General features: G+C 37.5%; 1 protein-coding gene across 1 annotated transcript in view; it reads right to left on the bottom strand.

The window, feature by feature from the left end:
- LOC139716870 (protein TAMALIN-like) overlaps nt 1-12279 on the bottom strand; it is a 45986-nt gene extending 33707 nt beyond the window's left edge. Inside the window, exons 1-2 of the mRNA XM_071628397.1 lie at nt 12152-12279; nt 9318-9379 (exon numbers count right to left, since the gene is read on the bottom strand). Coding sequence (XP_071484498.1) covers nt 9318-9379; nt 12152-12220 — 131 coding nt within the window. The 5' untranslated portion in view covers nt 12221-12279. The remainder of the gene's footprint in view (nt 1-9317; nt 9380-12151) is intronic.
- Nucleotides 12280-19993: the final 7714 nt, after the last annotated feature.

The raw sequence follows: 19993 nt of genomic DNA, 5'->3' as shown, positions 1-19993 counted from the left end.
CCAACCCAAGCTTTTAGACTTTTAAAGATGCATTGTCCGTTACCTAAGCTTTTGCGAGCCAATGGTATTGTGTATGAAAAGGAAGTGCCGATAAAATAAATGTCTCCCACGTGATGTCATGTAATCTCAATCGAAATGCAATTCTATAATGTCAGAGACTGGGGTAATCTCCAACAGTTCCATGTTGTCTGATTGTGCCGGGTGAAAAGGAAGTAGATGGCTTTAGATCCATTCTCCCAGCTTTCACTCCTTACTCATGACATCCTGTTGGCTCTGGGGAAAATAGGGACAGTTCAGACCCTACGTATACAATATATAGGCCTATATAGTGACAACAGTATTAAAGTGAAACCAGTGGACGTCGCTATAAGCCACAATATTCAATCTTGTTGCCAATGTCTTTATTCTGCAGGGTTTACTCTTGGGCTTTGTTGTTGTTGTTGTTGTTTTGTTATTGTTTGAATTTTGTTTGCTAGCTATTCTAGGGGTCTACCATAGTGAGTTTAACGTATGGACTATCCAATTCTTTTCCTTGTCAACATATTGAATGGAAAGGAAAACAAACAAAACTAGAAATGTCGCTATGGCGACTTGTATGCTTCCCCATAATACATGGTTATCCAAACAGGTCTATAGAGGTCGTCTTGACAATGTGAGATGACAGTTTCACTTAACTTGCAATATATGAATAAATAAATAAATAAATAAATAAATAACATGTTTGTAATAAATGCGTTGAGTGTTTACTTTCCGTGAACTGGGTTTATTTGGACGGATGGGTAAATTGTTTAAGAGAGCAGATCAAAATATGGGAGAAATTGTGACCTTTGAACAGTTACAGTTGACGTTTGACCCCATGGCCAAAATCTCTCCTTACAGAATCATTGTGCGGTAATGCATGCATATTTATACCTAGTCATATTCGGAGTATGCATTGAGTAATCATCAATGTATGGAGATATAGTTTCATTTTGAACAGTATCAAATAGTGGAATTTTAGCATTTTAACCTGACCTTTGACCCCTTGATCTTTGACCTTTGATCCAGAAAGTCATAAAAGATCACTGGCAAAAAGTACATGCATATGCACTAAGTTTCATTAGGATACCTTGAGCCATTTCTGAGATGTATGGTGAAAAAAGTGCAATTTTAGCATATTTCACTTGACCTTTGACTCCATGACCCACAACTTTCCCTAGGTAATATTCATCTCGTAATGCATGTATCCACTACATTTCAAGAAAAAACAGGAGACATTACATAGGTTTGCATGAAATAGTGAAATTTTAATTTGACCTTGACCTTTGACCTTGATCATGTGAAGTCAAAAGTTGATGGGTACAATTTCGTCCACTCGTACACATATATGCCAAGTTTCATGAAGATATCTTGACCCATTTCCGAGATATGGAGGGAAAAAAGTGACATTTTGGTATTTGCACTTGACCTTTCACCCCATGGCCTCCAAAAAATCTTGATCTGGTAATGCATGTATGCACTACAGTTTCAGGAAAAAAAACCGTGACGCATTTCATAGCTATGGATGAAACAATGAAATTTTAAGAATTTGATCTTGACCTTTGACCTTAAGCATGTGCGACCAAGAGTTGATAGGCACAACTTCGTCCACTCATACACACATTATGCCAAGTTTCATTTGGATACCTCTTACGGTTCTTAAGTTACGCCGTACACAAAATTAATTACGGACGGACGGACGGACAACTCGAAAACATTATGTCTCCGGCGACACTTCGTGGCGGAGGCATTAAAAAAGATCAAGTAGTCCATACGTTTGCACAATGTGTATCTAGTAAAACTGATTATTCCCCCAATTAATGCATGTATCACACTGATCATATCATATGAGGCTTTTACCTTTAATTAAGCCCCTTTGATATTAAGTTTTGTTGCCACTGCTTTTATCCTTCAGGATTAATTCATTTTGTTAATCTTTGAATTCTGTTTGCTAGCTCTTTTTTATAGGGGTGTATTACCATCATAGCGAGTCTAATGTTTGGACTACTTTAGTATCCAATTCCTTTCCTTGTTAACAAGGGAAAGGGAAAATATCCAAGTATATTGTACATACGTCTGCACAAGGCTTATTTTATAAGAATTATTACCCCCTCTCCAATTTTATTATTGCTATCATTATTACTATTATCATTATTTGCGTCATCATCTTCATCATCTTAATCATCATCATCATTTATTTGGAATTTCAACATAAAATACAAATAGAAAATCTAATTACATGATATAAGGGATGTGGTGAAAAGGCAAACTGAATCACCGAGGCTCGAGGCCTTCCTCCCCGACCAGTGCATGCACCCAGAATCAGCTATATCAATGTAAAACAATCATCAACAATGTCAAATAATGCATTATTACACCAAAGAAATATGCACTTCAAATACAAATAAATATAATTGGAAATAGTCCTACAAATGGAATACGTCACTTGAAAAATAATGATATACGGTTTATGTAATCTCACTTTAGGCTGTAAGCAAAACTGAAAATGCAATGTTTGTATTTCATAAAACAGCCATCATTTTTTTTTTCCAAATAGTAGACATCACATTGAACAATGTGCTCAATATGCATATTGAGTATATTGTATTAGGCTCTTACCTTTAATTCAGGACGATTTAGTTTTTTTTTTTTTTTTTTACACCAGAGATACTTATACGTTGCAATATAACAATTTTCCTTCGTTCAGTTATACACTGGTAGTTTCTTCGCAAGGAGTTCCCTCTGTGCAATGTAAATTGTCTAGGAACATAAATATGGTGTTTCCGCGTAATTTGAGAATGGATTTGTGTAAACAGCTGACGGTCATCTCTCAATATAGCGAAATCCCGCTGTAAGTCTGAAATTGCTGTCGATTTTCCGAAGGAATGCAAGTCAACCTTATGGAACGTGACGCTGCAGAATATATTTCATCATGTACCTCTGAATGGTAGCCTGCAATTTTGCAAAAATACATGATTATGTTTTTCCATACAATGAATGTGGAGCTCAACATGTCAATGTAATCAAACAATACATTCGAAGATGACTGAATGAATTCTATTATATGCTTGTATGCATCAACATTGTTCCTCAGCACGTTTTTGTTTGTACACAGATCATGACAATTAGCTATTTCTAAGTATAGTTTTCGCATTTATAAAAAGAAACAATATGCCATATGCCGTAACATAATAATGAAGTAATCTGAGTTCGTGTCGTGTTCTTGTATTTGCTTTGATCAATACATATAATTAACGATGACAATTATTCTTAGCCAGCACACGGATAAATTCTTTTTGACACAGACAGACAAAATGTGCCCAGAGTAGACCTACCTATAACAATTCGTTGACAGTAAATAGAGAGAATGTACATGAGCCAACACGATGTCTACAGTGCAGTGTTTAGTCTCATTGCTTGCAACATTTTATTGCATTAGCGTAATTCCATCAGACGATTTATGAATTGTATCGGAATGCATGTATATGGCATTAGCGAAGTCGAGTTTTCACGATACAACCCCTCTTTCATGTAATGCAATTTAAAGCTTAATGTAGATGACGGTGTAGAATCGTATGTCTGTGTCTACATGATTCTGTATATAACACGTCAAGAGTATTTGCCCTGACTACACGAGATGATGACACCAGACCAGGAGGAAACCTATCTAGAAATTTCGAGTATATTTCAATGGTTTATTATAACAGAACGTTTAATGAGTCTTAGGCATTGCGTGATTCGCAGTTTTTAAACCGTCAGGAGTTGCCGTGCGTGTCATTGGCAGGCGGATATGAGTTGAAGCTGTCTCAGTGACTCATTGAGTCATCCTAGCTTCGGCACGATTTGGACAATGTTTACGAGGGGAAGAGTTTGTGCTCCGATCAAGGAACTCTGTCAAAATTTGCGTGGTAAAACAATAGCATGTATTTCTCTCATTATACCATACCTGTTGAACTGATTGGCTATCGAAGATGATTTAATATGTCGAATGTATGTCGCGCTAAGCGAATATCTGAAAAAATATCGGAAAGAAAAAAAAAAACAGCGGCAAAGAAAGCATCTGAAATATAGCCTGCCACTATAATGTATAAGTGGCTCGCAGCGTATACACAAGTTGATATTTGATAATTCATTCAGACTTTGGGACTATTAGTACATGATTGGTGTAGACCTTAGGGCAACTTCATTTCCATGACAAAAACATAGTGAAAACTAGACAAACAACAGTATAGTACTTGCATAACTGGAAAATGAATGATGCACATTGGCATTGCTCACGTAACGTATCGTGAAAGTACTGCATAAATCTCAGTCATCGATTCCGTGATACATGAGCTCCACAGCTCTACAACAAATTTTAAATTCAGTCATATTCCTTTCGATTTCTCTTCATCTTAAATCTGATGCACTTCACAGTGCAAACGTATGATCTGGGCTGTATTCCTTCTTTAAATGAAACGTTGCGTACCCCCTTTGATGCCCAGACTAATCATACGCTGCGTCCTTGTATGGTCTAAATGTAATATCTTTATCATGCATATGTAATAGTCTTGAATCAATGCAGCGAAAACATTAACCTCCTTGTTTCTTCCCTATGAATTCTTGTTTGAGTGCACTTTCCTATACAACTTATGAATATCGACTGTCTGAGAAATGGCATTTGTAGAGCTCTCTTGCTCTTCTTTATTCTTGGGTCATGAACTATGTCATCGTATATAGAGATATACGATGACATTCCCAACGTATTTACTGTGTACAAATTAGTTTAACATTATCTTGCACAGATCTAGGGGCGTTTTGTTCTTCTGTCTTTTGAAGACACATCAGAGCCACATTCCAACACCGTAGAACAAGTGTATCTTTCGCAGGTACCTGGCAATTTTACTTCGTCATTGCATGACACGTGATCATAATTACATTTCAAGGATTCAGAAAATGATTAAGATCATTTTAGATAAGTGACACTTACGATACACATGACACTACACATGATCTTAGCCAAAAGGCCCAGAAGCAATGAATTGCATGAAAAACTTTACGGTATGAATGACATATTTACTTTTAAAAACAGTGCAGATGGATCCATTGGGCAAATATTCTGAACATATTAAGCTCAAATTGCAATGGTCTCTTCAGAGCACTTATAATAGAACGACTGTCCATTCCTCCCTCTTTGATCCCAAACGTGCGCTAATTGTAGGTTCTTCAGCACGGGTAGAGAGAGGCTTAAGCCAGTCAGAGGTCACAACAATGTAGATGATTAAATAATGAGATCAGTTGTATGGCATACTGAAAAGAATTCAAGAATGGCATAGATGTCGAAGAAAACGCCAAATACTGTAGTCACAAAGCAAACTCACAACTACATAACGCGCTCCTATGTCATGCAAGTTTCAGAGATCAAGACTACCTAACAATCGATGCTACACCGTCTTGTTGCTAGCGCGACAGCCGTTAACACAAACCCGCAAACCCGCAAACAACAACAACAACAACCAGATAAAAATTAACAATGGGGAAAAATCTAGTAATATGGCAAAACAAGTAGAGAGATAGAGAGAGAGAGAGACGGAGAGAGAGGAGTGAGACCCTCGTTTTGTTACCGGTAGACAACATATCGTGACTTGGGATGACACATAGATATTTTTGGCTCCCACTCAACATACACCTCTGTTCATTTTTAGGGAAAATGTTGGGAAAAGGATATTGTCAGTCTGTGTTAAATAAAATGATATACTAGTACAAGTTGAATCTTCTGTCAGCAGTTGGTCGTGTGTTTATTACGGATTTTGTCTTTTTTAATACTACATTTGTAAACTGTATAAAATCACTATGATCAAAGGTACTTGAATTATCAAGAAATAACACTCCAGTAACAACGGTAACGATTTTGGAATTGATGAATGGACTTTAGGTTCTAAGTCAGAACATGAACTGACAACGGAAATAAACCTTGGTGCATGTATGAATAGTGGGATTGGCCAAATAAGTGAAGAATTCAACAAAGAAGGCACTTTGATTACCAGTAGAGAGAGTTTCCACCATGGAATCAAAATATATTTCATTTAAACTTGTCTTAATTACTATTCGCATTCTGCAACCCTGTAAGTTTCACATTCCATTTTTCCCCCATTGGCAGTCGCACATCGATGAAAACTTTAGTACTGTAAAGGCAATTTAGTTTTATAAATATGCCGTAGACAACTAAACAAGTGTGTTTATGTTAATAAAGTTAAATCTGGTAAAATTATTAACTTTCTTGATTCACTTGCTTTGCTGTTTTCTGCGGCCTTACTGTTATCATGGCGTCATGAAGTTTCATGAAGTTTTGTTATCCACAAACGAGGAACATGAAAAGAAAAAATAATTTGTCCCTATTTGTTCCCCAAAGAGTGCACAGGGAACACATGCCGTGCTACTGCTGTTAAATTACCTTGGCATCCACTGCGATCACGGAAGGAAACTCGTTTGCTCTCAGGGTAATTTCATGGTGGTGAAGACACATACAAACATACACGACTATATCTTTGATTTGGTTTGGTTTATTTCTGCACTCAATCAAACACAAATTCAATACAAATTTCAGATATAAAGAATAACAAATGCAATAATTAATATGTTAATAAATCATTTCACATGGAGGTAAGCATAAACAATATTATTGTGCAGTTAATAATCCATACACAAAACACGTAAATAAGATAAATATACAGTACAGCAGATATTTTTCCTGTAACTGAGAGAGATAATTGAACGCAGAAGACCACCATCGTGAACGGTTAGGCTGGAAATGGACGGGACCTCATAAAATCTAATATCTGCTCAGTTATAGAAAATAATGATAACTGAAAAATAATGATAACTTAGAATTTTCCGCAGGTAACATGACAGTGATCTGATGTTCCAAATAAATCTTGATGACAAACTCCGCGTCAGATGACCCTTCGACTTTACTCATCCGAGTTCGTGAACTTTTTTCCCCCAATCTCTTGTTCATCATTATTTTCATGCTTTTATAATCAAAGTAGGCTTTCCCCTTGAGTGAGTTATCTTGTGATGGAAAGACCTGTAGTTTCAATCATGTTACTGTAATGTGGTACAGTATATTGTGTACTTTATTTATTTGTGTTGGCACTCACTCACTACTGCTAAATCATTTCTGGTATTACTTGACAGGTGCATCTCAGAGAGTACGAGAGAGACTGCAGCTTTTCTTAAAAGACTGACGTTGTGCTACACATTCAGATCAGGGAGGTCTAAGACGAGTATGTGTGTGTGTGTGTGTGTGTGTGTGTGTGTGTGTGTGTGTGTGAAACAGGGACGTAATATTTGTGTCATATTTTGTTACAACCGTGCACTTCTTTTCTGGGTATATTCTCATTTCACAAAAGGCAAACGTATTTCTAGCCATTTCTAAAAGCACACATAATGAACATAATTTCTTGAATGAGTGTTCTCGGTTATGCATGTCACTATAATGCTATATACCATATATCAAAAAAAAAATTACAACGGGACCCTTCGCAATGATAACTTTTAAAATAGTGAATCAATCCAAATACAATTTCAGGGTATGAAACTATAACTCATTGCCCACATCTTACAGGAAACCACATTCGATTTGCTTCCGTGGTCAAAGAGAAATGAGGAATTTCGTAGAGCATGTCAGGAATCTCTTCCCTCCAAGTTCTGTCTATTGTGTTTACACATTGATATGCAGTTCCAAGAGCATCCAAGTGCTAAACTTGGAAGAATCAGACTCGTGACATGCTTTACAGGAATCCACATTTCTCTGAATGGAGTTTTCTGCAAACTAGAGCTGAGATGTTATATCTTAAGACCCTGAGGTAGCATTCGGACAGTTTAATCATATTGGGTGTTATCAGTGCGAAAATCCGCTTGTAATATTTTTTGGGACATACTGTATAAGTAAACATTCTTTCCACACTTCATATGAATAAAAAGAAATCAGTGTCATTATCCTAAATGTGTGCAAGGCTAAATTATGCAGGTCTTGATGGAACTCGAGTCAGGAGAGATAACAATAATTGTGAGATATATTTCACCGGTTGAAAAGGAAACTGACATAGAAGAGGTCATGGAACTATTGTCTGAATACTAATCAGCTGAATATAATAATGATTGTATTCAAAGAGTTGATGAAAAGCATCCCACCAATAGAAAAGGAATGTGACCGACGGATGGCCCGCCAAGAGGAAACGTGCGATTGCATTGTCGATATTTCCTATGTTTGTAATGCACTGTTGACTGACAAAGTCATCTCAAACAGCCCCATGTGTCCATAACAATCGCGTTTTCTTTGTGTTGGAATCATGCTTTAATTACACGATGAACTCTAAACGATGCAATCTCTCGTTTCTTAGGGTATGGCAGTTATCGCATTTTCCAACTTTCCGTTGTTAAAAACAATAACTTCGAACGATTTGTTGTGTTATCACAACCAAGGCCTAACATCATTTACCTGTTCCGCCAGGACATACAGTACTTGCTTGTACCAAGGAGGTATGAGAGAACTCTCTGATACCTCCTTGCTTACACGGAGGGGAACTCAGTTTATCTGTGGGACTTTTTCATTTTGTCTATTTGTGACCGCAAACAACGACGATGATTGTCTTTCCTGTGGCGAGGTCCATGGGAGGCGATTTTGTACCACTATACGCCTATATATAATGTGGGAGAGGAATATGGAATCCCGGCGCGTTCCGATTGTTAGGAGTCAAAGACAAAAGACCGTCTCAATCTCTTGTCCCAAATCTAATTGAATGATTCATACTATGGGGTATCAGACATAATGCATTTCAAAGTAATTTCTCTTTTTACCCAGATCCAAACGATATCATCATCACCAGTTTCTAACCATCCTTTGACTGTTAATGTCATAACTCAGTGACTTCTGTAAATCTAACTCGTAACTTCAAAGAGCTCGCTTGTTAGATTTGTGTGCTAAAACTTGTTAGCAAAATATCATCCTAATTGACTTTTCTCCACTGTCGTTATATACCACGATTAAAAAAAAAATTAGAAAGATTTTAGAAAGATTATAGGGAGTAGATTTAAGACTTCTCACACTAGTTTGGCAATGACCAGTGTTAACTGTATAAAACACTGTGAGAAACCTTCATATTGTGTTTTGTAACCAGACAGCAATTAATGTATCATGCACCCTTCACACAGATAGTGTTCAATTTTCTTCCCTCCATCTCCCGGTATTCTGATGTGACATCTATTTGCAAGTATTACTCACAACAACACTACCTTCAGACGTGTATTTTACTCACCTTCTGAAGTTTTCCCTTTCGTCTGTCTTGATCCGCCTGTCCTGCAGAGTCTCTTCCGTGAGCTGCGTAACCGCCATATTGATTGCAAGAAAATAAAGTGAGGAGGACACGTCAATAATTGTCGTGTAGTTTGCCCATTGTGTTCCCACAAACGTTCCTAACACATCGATATTGCATGAATACAGAATTCACGACACATGATCACAAATAGCATGAACCGTCACTGACATGTGCTTTATTCATTCAGTCTCTTCTACGATTTCAATTTAAGCTATTAACTACAACAAAACCTGATTCTGACTGTCAAACTATACCCATATCACTGTCCAGAAGTTATCTAGGTTTACGACCATTGAAGTAATGATTAAAACTGCCCCCTCCCTTCTCTCTCTCTCTCTCTCTCTCTCTCTCGTATCAAATATTTTCTCATTGAATACATTGTATAGCTTGATATTGACGACACTTTGTTAGAAGTCAAATGTACCTTTCCTGTAGTTCTGTTCATAAAACTAGATAACTAACACATTTCTCATTCTGGTGTTGTACCTGTATACAATTATATACAAACCATAACATGTTGGCATACACGAGTCTGCAGTGTAGTTCTGCCTTAAAACAATGTCGGAATGTACTTTTCCTTCACCGAAAAAAAAAAAAACACAAATCCTACATAGTCCGTGTCAGTTACTCGATAACTCGCTCTGTCTTTTCTGTTCTGAGGCATTTACTTCGAATTTGGGACCCAATAAAAGACTGGATTGCTTTTGGACGGCATGGTATGTGGCAGATATTTTTTTGTTTGTTTTTTTAATGAACATGCACTTTAATTTTTGTTTGAAAAAGTTTGATTATGACCATGCTCTATCTCTCTCTCATTTTGATATCAATATTCACTAAACTGAATAATACTTATATGCAACGTTTCTTTCGAGGTGTATAGTTCTGACTATATCATACTTAAATCTCTGGTTGGCCATTTGATGACGGGTGTCACTACATGCTGAAGCATTAACTATTATGTATAGGCTACAAATTTACAGCGTTGCGACAGATTAAAAAAAAATCCAAATCAAATCTTCTCTAAATCATGGGTTTATCACAACACTTTAGAAATCAGAAAGAACATGGTTTAAACTACACTCTTGTATTTTGAGGTAATCGGGGGAGACACGGTTAAGTGACAGCTAGGTCTATGTAATTCATAAAGAACACACGTGAATTAAGTGTGGACATCGTTAAAGATCATCTATAGACACTTGAATGCATATTGGTATCACATGTAGGGTGAAAAGTACTCCTTAATGAGTGCAGTCAGTCACTCTGTGTTTTATGGTGCTATCGTCATTGCGCATACATGCCTTACTAAGCGTGCTTTTAATGTCAGGCCCTTTCATTATACGAACATAATAGCTCATATTCTGAGTACATAATAAAAAAGTAATGAAGTAAATCAATTACAATGATTCTATCCTACGTGTATTTTTTGTGCTAAAAGCTCGCACATGTGCAGACAAATGTCATGTTACCCAATTCACTTGTAGCTCTTTTGTTCTTCCAAAAGTCAATATTCAGGTTAAGAAGGCGAACGCCCCAGGCCCTACAATTTGATCAATCCCATCACAGCCATAATTTCCGAAAAAAATTACAAGTTTTAATGGTGATCTTCTATGTGATGATATTTGGTTGATCATCACACCTATTTTTTTTCTTGTCTAAAACTCCGTTAATGTCAACTTAGATTTATCATGGGTGATACTGTGAAGAACAGGTGATAATTTCGCTGAATTGTATGTTGATGTCCGCAATCACAGTGCACTGTATGACCTCTTTCAAATGCACGAAGCGAGAGAAGAAAATAAAACCATTAAAGTTTAGCTATATGCAGATCCAAATGAATTCATCCGTTCTCTCAGACACATGTATAAGAGCAACCATTTAAAAATCATTTTCACTTTCAGGAATCATCGGTTTCTTCGCCAGACGTAACCGTTGTGATGTGCCGATTAATTCAGTTAAGACATTAATGTAATGAAAATTGAAAAAATGATATCAGTATTCACTGTCGATATGATTCATACTGCTTGACAGATGAGTAAGTGTCGGCACTCATTCACTTCCGAGCCTCAGTGCCTGCTAATTAACGCGCGTCACGGACAGTCGCTACCACGCCCTCATCCTCCGTGCCCCCTCCCCACCCCACCCCTCCCCACCCCACCCCATCCCACCCCTTCTCGATACGTTGCTTGTCTCTTGTTAAGACTTTACCATAATGTGCCACTGCCACTGTGACCTACCAAGTAAGGCGTTGTGTTGGCGCATTCTGGGTGAGTGGAACTTCTATCACAGTGACCTCATCTAGTATATTCTTATTTTGTATCGGTGTATATTCACAAAGTTCATAATAATAATATCGAAGTTCATCATTTCCTTCTCCCTGTTGTATTCCATCAGGTTCACAGAATTATCTGCTATTCACACCTAATTCGAAGTAAATATTTCTTAATTTTGTGTAGAATGACGTTGGCATGACGATTAATTTTTCCTTATTTGGCAAAAACATACAGAAAAAGCAGGGAAGAAGTTGAAATAAGAAAGAAAATATCCACTCAATAATTGTCTGTAGACTTTGACTGATGGCACAGTTTGAAATTCGCAATAGTTGATAGATCTAAACAACAACTACAAAACCAATTGGCATATATGGTTCATCCCATGTATGAAATTAGTATAAGTGTATAAAAGCGTAAACATTGAATCTGCAGGGACTGAAAAGGATTCTACAATACTTGCAATAAAATGTGACGTCGGGCCTAAAACGAAACATGGTCACTTACGAGACCCGATGTGTTAATCGTGGACTCCTTGCGGCAGATTTTCTTCTTTCTCTCCAGTGTTCTCATCATGAGTAGCTAGTCCTCGGCCATGTGTTTCACAAACAAAGTCGAGTGTCGGCGTCTGATCACAGCCTGCAATATCCAATAGCCAAGACCGACGGTATTTCCCGATTTCCTTCAAGAGGACCGCTTAGTCATAAAAGTCCGAAAATTCAACGTGTGGCCTGCCGTACCCCCGACACATTAGGCACGAGAGTGATACTCGTCTGTGAGATGGAAGATCAGTTCATCGTGCTTCTTTGCCTGATAGATCGATGTGAATCTTTTGGCTAGAATAGGGCGCGCGTGGCATGACGTTTCTCGCGCTGAACTTCCCGTTACGTCAAACGAGTCATCATATCAGAGGGTTAGGAAGTAATTTGCAGTAAGTGCAGCCCATTGACCTGAGCAGATTATGATACGTTTCCGAGCGCCAATCAGCATGGTGAAATTCTCCAATATATGAGACAGTTCAAATAAAACACATACTTGGGCGTTATCTTGACTGCAAACATACAATCCCATTAGTGTTCGTAATGGCTTTAGAGAAGCGGAGGTTTGAGATATTTTGAAACCCAAACTTTCCAAAAATATGAAAAAGGGCAGGTTGTTGACTGCAAAGCGTTTGTCACGATTGATGTTCAGCTCCTTTTTTTTTTCTCCCGATCGTTTTGCTCTTTCTTCGCTGACTTAACAACCATTTCCGAATAAATGTTAATGTAGGGCCTATACTCCATAATATGAGACACCGTCATATTCTAAAAACAACAAGAGACCCGCGGGTCTAGCGCTCACCTGAGTATCGCAAGTTCACCATTCATGCAGTCACTAATCTAAATTATTCACAGTTCTACAAAAATTTGACCAGGCATTCTCAAGAAGTAGATAAAATGTACAATAAGGGCCAAAATTTTTTTAAGATTCCTTAATTTGGGGGGATTGGCGCCCCCTGGGGCCCTCTGGGAGGGGCCCATTTTGATAAATTGAGATCCTAACCCCCTAGGGATGCTACCTGTCAAGTTTGATGAAAATCCATCATGAGGTTTTCAGGAAGAAGATGAAAATGTAGAATTCAGGCCCCCATTTGGACCTTCCCACCCCTCCCCCCTGCCCCCAAGAGGGGCACCCCTGGATCTGCTATGAACAAACTTGAAACTACAGTCATTAATGTACTCACTCATAGTATTATCATAGCTCTATCACTTCTGATTCTAGAGAAGATTTTTAAAGATTCCTTCATTTTGGGAGGTTTGGGCCCCTTGGGGCCCTCCAGGTGGGATACGGTGCCCATTTGAACAGATTGAGATCCTATGCCCTTAGGGATACTACCTGCCAAGTTTGGTGAAAATCGGTTGGTTTCTCAAGAAGAAGATGAAAATGTACAATTTAGGCCCCATTAGAACCCGTCCCCACCCCCTCCCCTGGGTCCCAAGGGGGGGGGGGGGTACCCCTGATTCCGCCAAGAACAAACTTGAAACTACAGTTATCAATGTACTAAGTCATAGTATTAACTTAGCTCTATCACTCACTGGTTCTAGAGGAGAAGATTTTTAAAGATTCCTTAATTTTGGGGGATTTTGGCCTCCCTGGGGGCCCCCTGGGTGGGGCATGGTGCCCATTTTAACAAACTGAGATCCTAACCCCCTAGGGATGCTACCTGCCAAGTTTGGTGAAAATGGGTTATGGGGTTCTCAAGAAGAAGATGAAATGTACAATTTAGGCCCCATTAGGACCCCTCCCCACCCCCTCCCCCTGGGTGGTGCATGGTGCCCATTTTAACAAATTGAGTTCCTAACCCCCTAGGGATGCTACCTGCCAAGTTTGGTGAAAATCGGTTTTGGGGTTTTTAAGAAGAAGATGAAAATGTAAAAAGTACGACGCACGACGGACGCCGGACGAAGGACGATCGCAATAGCTCACTTGAGCCTTTGGCTCAGGTGAGCTAAAAAGGCGGGAGATTTAACGGTATGCCAGATTAAGTCTTTGATGGGATTTTATGTTGTGTAAAAAAAAAAAAAAAATTGGAGACCATTGAGAGGTTTTAATATTTGTTACATCTTTACTTTATGATATACAGTGTGTTTATGAACATAATTATATCATACTTGTTTTGAAAACATGAATTATGCACTCGTACTAATTCTGACTAACAACACATCTGAGGATGTGTTCTCTTTTATTAACTTTTGTTTAGTGATCTTGCTTTAAGTAGCCAATTAAGTTGGTTGGTCGAATTCGAAACTAACTAAACATAATTTTATCAGGCACATTTTCATTGGTTTATTTTGCTCTAAAAATGCCCCTTTATTGTCCGAATTTTCACAGTAATTGAAGAGTAAAGACAAGGCTATAACTTCGTCCTTATCATTCAATGTTGATAAAACACATTTCAAGTATCGTTCAGCTATTCAGCAATTCCTTGCAAGTTGTTCCTGACCACTTAAAAATCAATGGCATCAATCTAATCCAGGTCGACAGCACCAAGTTTTTAGGACTTCTCATCGATAGCGATTTATCCTGGAAAACTCACATCAACTTCGAAAGCACATTTTGTCCAGGAACACAGAAACCCCAAACAAGCTGACACACTACTATTTTCCCACTCACATTATACTACAAACTATATATTCAAACATGAATTCCCGAAATCTCAACCATGGCATTCTAGTACGGAGTACCTCATCCAATGTTTTGATTGATTCGCTTCTTCTTCAAAAACGCGCTACCAGAATACTGTAGTTAACCATGCAGGGTATTTATTTCACTCACACGATTTTTACAAAACAAAACAAAAACACACAGAGAATTCTAAAATTGACACATCTGTTTAAATAGAGTAAAGTATAGATATTTTCATGTTCAAATTTCCCCCAATGAACTTCCTGATGTTTGTCTACTATGTTAAAGAAACAACAACAAATCTATCCATAATTATTCATCCCGCTAATGTGACGCTTACCACCTCCCAAGCACTTGAACAATCTTCGGAAAAAAACAATATCCAAAAAACAAAAAAGTATATACAGGGCTGTTATATACTGGAACGCTCTCCCGCAGAAGTCAAATGTTAATTGTATATCGTTATTATCCCGTTCCATACGGGAACCTGGTGGCCTGTGTATTAAGTCTATGGGGATTTCAGAATTCAGTATACTGTAGAATGGATTATCCGATAAATGTAAGTCAAGACAGCATTTTTATGCTAGTTCATCAACATTCTATTTGATAATTTTCTTTTTCCCAGTACTTCCCCTTATTTTCTGAGGACCCTAATGTATATACACATGTAGTTCTATGAACGCCTCAATCGCACTTTTACACTAATGTCAATATTGGTATCATAACAACCGTTAATTTGTCAGCAGGATGTGATTTATTCTGTTCTCCTTTAATTGTATTTGAGAAGAATTTTCTATACCCCGAGTATTATTGTTTGTTTGTTTGTTTGTTTTTTTCTGTAGAGTGGTCCCAAGTTGTATTTGTGCTCCATACTCTTTTTTTCTTCTTTACACTCGATTTTTACTAGGGCCTACGCTTAACAGGCTTGCTTTTAAGTAGGTCTCATCGTATTTCTCTAGCATTTTCATTTAAATAGATTTTCATTTTTGATAAATCGACGGCCATGTTCTATGCTAGTAGCATTCTGTTGTACATCCAAGCTAGATATCATGTATAATTCTGTTTTGTTAGACATAATGCATTTGTTGTTGTTGGTTTTCTGTTGTTGTTTTTTTTTTTTTTCATTTATAGCCTCTGGTTTTCGAGTGCTACTAATGCAGAAGATAGCTAAATATGTGCTGTGAAATGCATTTCCCATGAAATCGTTAGATGCATACATTCTCGATATGTTCTGTAAGTGTTGTTGTCTGGGAAGATGAACACCAGGGGATGCGTTCAATTATAAAGTGAAGGACCACATGCATTTATAACGTAGGCCTACATGTAATTAGTAGGCCCTACTTACACCGAAGACCTCTTTACATCTCTTTCGTGGTAGCATCACACCCATAATCTACGCGTTTAGAAAAGAATACTATTCACCTCAGAACACACAAGATAAGTTGTTTGTTTCTACAATACTTTTTGTTGATGAATATTACCATCTGATCACACTATTCCAATGGTTATATTTTTGTGATCAGTGAATGTGTTTTGCCTTACCTCTGACATGATAAGCTTTACAAGAATCTAATCAATCGTTCTTCCTATTATACTTTTTTGTTTCAGTGGGGTTTTTTTCAGGCACGAAGCGCTCCTGAGATACACATTGTTTTGTTACACACGTCATGTCACTCCCATGACTATACACGTTGACCAAAAGAAATTTCGGAAGAACTGTAAGAGAAACAAAACATTATCTATTCGAAATCATACAGATTCCTCTGGAATTGCGACATACGGTAAATATCAGAAGACGTATTGAAGCGTGACAATTGTCCCCACGCTCCAGTGGTTTAAACCACGTGAGCGTGGGGACATTGTGATTACATTCTTCTAAGACCCAACTCGCAGGTCGTAAAATTATTGCGATGTATAACTTTCCATTTAGTAATACAATACGTAGAAGGAAGTTTCTGACTCTTTCTGCTTAATGTAAAGGGATCAGTTATGATGTTTTGAGTAACAAAGTCGTGTAGCTATATATATATATTCGGCTCTCTATTCTTTTTGAAAAATATCAAAATAAAGTTCTTACCATTTTTTCATGATAACTTGCCCATAAGTTTAGGAAAACGCATTAAAATTATACAGTTACCTTTAATCAGTAAAAAGCGCACAGACTAACTGCACAATTACATTGGTAAACAGAGACAAAACAAAGGAAATACACCGTGCCCCATTCAGAATTCGAATTAAAATAGTATAGGTTTAAAGTAACTAACCAGCCAAAGAACGTGAAAATATCACTGCATTTGAATCTCAGTTATCTGCTGTTTGGTGACGAGCGTTTTCCCGATTTCTTTTTCTTTTTTGCTGTTACCATGACAACGCAACTGTCACGAACAAGCCATCGCAAATCTACTCATCAAGACCAGCACTGACCAGTAGACGATGTGCATAATTTCGTCTGAATCTGTTCACATTATCAGAAAAATTCAAAGTTCACAAGTTTCTGCAAAGGGCCGACCACTCGTTTTGTTTGATGGGGGTGTGGATAATCAACGTTTCTTCTAACTCTCATTGAATCACCCATCCCACTTAGAAATACTCATGGCGACATATTTGAATGATTACCGGTGGAATATCCTACTGTACATTAACGCGATTAATTTTATTGTAATTCACTCATCTTCTCTCCTTTATCTGGAAATACCCTACAGGAACACTGTATTGTCTGTAAACCGTGCTCTAGTTATTTCGTTGTTTCTTTTTTTTTTCAATGCCAATGGTGAAAGATCTCACCTTGGATTCTGTTACTTCCTTTCTCTTCCAAATCGCTTTGCGTGCATTATCACATCTATATAATTATGAAACCGCAGAAGCCGGAAATGAGAGCAGATTTATATCAGAATCGGTGCCACATTAAAGCGAGCATGTCTCTAACCGAACTCAGTTTTGTACCAACATACGGCAGATCTAAATTGTGGGCTTGCTCATGCGACAACAACAAAAATGATTTGCCCTGGAAATTACGTGTCGAAAAAAAGAGGAAAAAGTGTTTGAAAAAAACAATTATGATGAGAGAAAAATGTATTAGTTTGCAACACCAATTTAACGTAATTGCATGACAACTATGTGAGGATTCGCAATAAGATTGACAGGTCGAAAGAAATAACAAACTTTGACATCACGCAATCAGCAAACTGTCGCAAGTATGAGACCATGAATCCAAGGTCGAAGATTGCATCACATGTCAGTTGCTGGATAGAAATAATGCCTGAGCAATGCACCTTTTCACTTTGTATTGAAAGCACAATGAACAAGACGAGCATTCTAAAATAGTCTGCAATGTGTCCATGGCTCACACAAGCGTCATCCGTGGTGTACTGATGATATCTAATTGAATCCAAGTATTGATCGAATTATATCTGAATGATTCACGATAAAAACTTGTAAATATGTACAATGTATGTCTAACATTACTTCTGTAAATATAGCAAATACTAATGTAATTATATTATTGAAAGGACTGGCTCTGACTAGCCTGTTTGCTATTTTTTGGTGTTTTTTGTGTCTTTTTACCAACTGTAATGTTTTTTTTTTAATACTTTTGACTACTTCATGTTTGTTATCGATGTTATTGTTTGATGGATAAATTCAATTTCACTTAATTTCATTTCATTTCAGTCATTTCATTTCTTTTCATCCCTAGAGGATTCTTCGGGTCTCTAACTGCACCCACACACGCACACACACACACACACACACACACACAAATAGAGCAAATGCGATACTGTGGATTTGTTAATTTCTGCCTTTAACTACCAAGCCTTAGACCTCTACATGGGTCTCTATCGGGCCTTGAAATGCAAAATGACAAAAAGCAAACAGTTACAAGCAACGAAATTTGGACAAAATCATAGCAAGGCCAACACAGCATATGTAACAAATTGATACAAAGACATAGTAGTACATGTATGTAACATAATAGTTTTAGATATAAAGCAATTTCAAGGCAACAAATGTTCCTAGATTTGTGCACTTTGATTGCGTGTAGTGTCTTTGCTAATGCTGTTGTCACTACTTCCGTTTGTTCTTGTCGTCAAGGGTGTTTTGTTGTGCATGGTGACCATAAGCTCTGTTATCACATGGTGCTTTTTGTGCTGTATTCAGGTCTGATGATCTGGGGGGCATTTCATGAAGCGTGATACTGAGAAACTGTTACTACGGAAATCCTTGCATCTGATTGGCAATCCCAACTTTGTCTGACAAAATACAACATTCTACCGAATCCCCATACAGATCTAAGGGTAATACATGTACCATGAAGCTACAACTCACAAAAATGGCGTTTTGTAAGTTCTGTGGTAGAGCCTATTAGACGCAAATCTAGAGTCATAAAAGGCCTAACAGTATAATGTGAACGTGTTTTGGCCACTCATATATGATTACATGTGTGTGTGTGTGTGTGTGTGTGTGTGTGTGTGTGTGTGTGTGTGTACACTAAAGAGCAACTTTTAAAATATGGTTTGTAGCAAATAGTTTGTGTTCTTTTTGTAATCAAGAAATAGAAAATTATGACCATTTATTTCTGCAATGTCGGATAGTAAAAGATAACGATAGGACATTATGATCTTGTTGAAATACATGCGTGATAAGTATTGGGCAGATTTTTTTGTTGGACTGTTAGGTAGCTCATTGAGATTAAGTTTGTTACTTTCTCTTATGGTTATAATGCCTATGCTTTGAGATGATATTATTATATACATTTGTATTATAACAGGATATGAATGTAGGCCTTATTCTGGCATTTGATTGATTAAAAATATTTTGTTGAAGTGCAGAGATTGACATATGAGAAGGGGCCCTAGTACTGCATGGGGGGGGGGGGGGGAATGGGTAAGAGGGCAGGAAGGGAAGGTATTTTTTGTTTCACTTTTTGCTTTGTTTTTTGTTTGTTTGGTTTTTTTTTTTTGCAGCTACGTGTACATCTACGTGTTTAATGTAAGTTGCATGTATTTCGGGTCAGGCATCGATTGATTTTTTTTTTTTTTTCATCAAACATTGCTGATTGTATATTGTGTTCATACATTCAATATGAATGTTTTGTCATGTGAAATTACAGAAATCAAAGAGATTATTGAAAAACAGAAAAAAAAGTGTGTGTGAGTGTGCGAGTGCACGCGTGAACGCACACATGAA

The sequence above is a fragment of the Diadema antillarum genome, unplaced genomic scaffold, assembly GCF_040938485.1.
Source record: "Diadema antillarum isolate AM-2024a unplaced genomic scaffold, OU_Dant_1.0 scf00000071, whole genome shotgun sequence".
Lineage (NCBI taxonomy): Eukaryota > Metazoa > Echinodermata > Echinoidea > Diadematoida > Diadematidae > Diadema > Diadema antillarum.
Note: the sequence above shows the minus strand (reverse complement) of the source record. Positions and strands in the feature narration are given on the sequence as shown.